General features: G+C 31.2%; 1 protein-coding gene across 1 annotated transcript in view; it reads left to right on the top strand.

The window, feature by feature from the left end:
* Positions 1-1,054: 1,054 nt before the first annotated feature.
* Positions 1,055-1,801, top strand: part of LOC106473686 (coiled-coil and C2 domain-containing protein 1-like) — a gene marked incomplete at its 5' end in the record, with an annotated part of 39,113 nt that continues 38,366 nt past the window's right edge. Inside the window, one exon of the mRNA XM_013934365.2 lies at positions 1,055-1,113. Coding sequence (XP_013789819.1) covers positions 1,055-1,113 — 59 coding nt within the window. The remainder of the gene's footprint in view (positions 1,114-1,801) is intronic.

Here is a 1,801-nt window from a genome sequence, read left to right as displayed (position 1 = left end):
AAAACAAATACGCAATATATTAATGGACAAATCTTTATTTTATTTTATTAAAAATACTTCACTAAAAAATATGATATTTTGTATGTGAAAGACATATTATGTTAACTGAAAGACTGATAAATTCCGTGAAGATATACACAGTATACTGAAAGTTAGAAATATTAAATCTATAAAGACTTTAAACAAGTACAACGAGGTCACATGGTCGGTCAAATTGACCGACCCCATGTTGAGATAGTTAAAGTGAGGGCTAATAATGCTCAAAATTGGATTTTGATTTTTTAATTTTAAAAAATTAATTGTAATTAATGCACAGATGACCAATTTTGTTGCTTTATGCTAAACAAGAAACTTATAATTCATTGTATAATAACAAGTAACATTTTAAAAAAGTATTAGTTCTTGGGCCCAATAAAACATAAATTTGTTTACTGGGACAGAATTTCTATACATATTAAAAGACAATAGTATGAAACTTAAACACATGGACATCTGATTTGATTATTTTGCCCCATAGTAGAATATTGGTAAGTCTGCAGAATTATAAGTCTCAGTAACCAGTGGTAGGCACAACACACATAATCCACTGTGTAGCTTTGCACTTAACTACAAAGAAACTGAATATTTTATCTTTTTTTGAATATACTTCTGCTAAAAAAAAAAAAAGCTTTTTTGTGTCCATCTTACTAGTATATTTCATGAGTCTCATCACTTAAATTGATCTTAATTTGTACCATGTTTGAACACTTCTGATTTAGTTGTGATGTTTCCAAGAGCTGTATCAGAAGTAACATCAAGTATACTTTTTGTGGGCTCACTGGACTTTGTGTTTTTGATTCTTGATGACTAGTGGAGTCTAAATGTCTTATAGATACTTTTTAAAATAATTACGGAGACTTGTTTCACTGTATACTTTTATAATATTATTATTTATAATTGAATCTTCTTTAAAACTTGTAGTTTTAGAAGTAAACACTTTACTTTTCTAAGGAGTTTTTCTGGTATTACACACAAGTTTTTAATTTTTATATTTTATATATTTTTTTTTTCTCAGATGTGTTTAAGGAACAAAGATCACTTCTTGAAATTGGGAGATGTTGCCTCAGCTTCGAAGTATGTTGAAATATTTTGTTTGGAGTATATGCTCAGTTTTAATTCTGAAATAGATTTACGTATGGTGTTCCTACTTTGTAAAACACCTCTTTAAATCTTTTGTAATCATATTTTATATCTTATTCTTTTTAAAATAGTTTTTACTAGCAAGCCTGATAAAATATATCTAAAACTGATGTTGATTCAGTAACATGTTATAAAAGAAAATTTCCATTAAATCAGGACTGTTCAGAATTGTAATTGACACTTTTACACTGGAAGTTTAGAGGTATTCAAGCCGGTTGAGTGTCAAACCTGATAAAGATTAATCTTTCCAGTTGGCATCATTTTCTAAATCAAACACATACATAGCTTTAGTGAAGAGGATTGCAGTAAAATCAGTTTCACACTTAAAATAGTCTTTATTGGCTTGTTTGTAGTGATGCCCATTTTCCAGGTTATTTGTTATGTCCTACAGAAGAAGAAAGAATAACCCACATCTCTGTTCCAAGCTTTATGCAGTCCAAAACTGTAGAGGCCTGGCATGGGCAGTTGTGGTTACTGCGCTCGACTCGCAATCTGCATGTCTCGGGTTCGAATCCCCGACACACCAAACATGCTCGCCCTTTCAGCCGTGGGGGGTGTTATAGTGTGAAAGTCAATCCCACTATTCGTTGGTAAAAGAGTAGCCCAAGAGTTGGCGGTGGGT

Source organism: Limulus polyphemus, unplaced genomic scaffold (genome assembly GCF_000517525.1).
Source record: "Limulus polyphemus unplaced genomic scaffold, Limulus_polyphemus-2.1.2 Scaffold6403, whole genome shotgun sequence".
NCBI classification, from domain to species: domain Eukaryota; kingdom Metazoa; phylum Arthropoda; class Merostomata; order Xiphosura; family Limulidae; genus Limulus; species Limulus polyphemus.
This window is presented reverse-complemented; position numbering and strand designations above follow the sequence as displayed.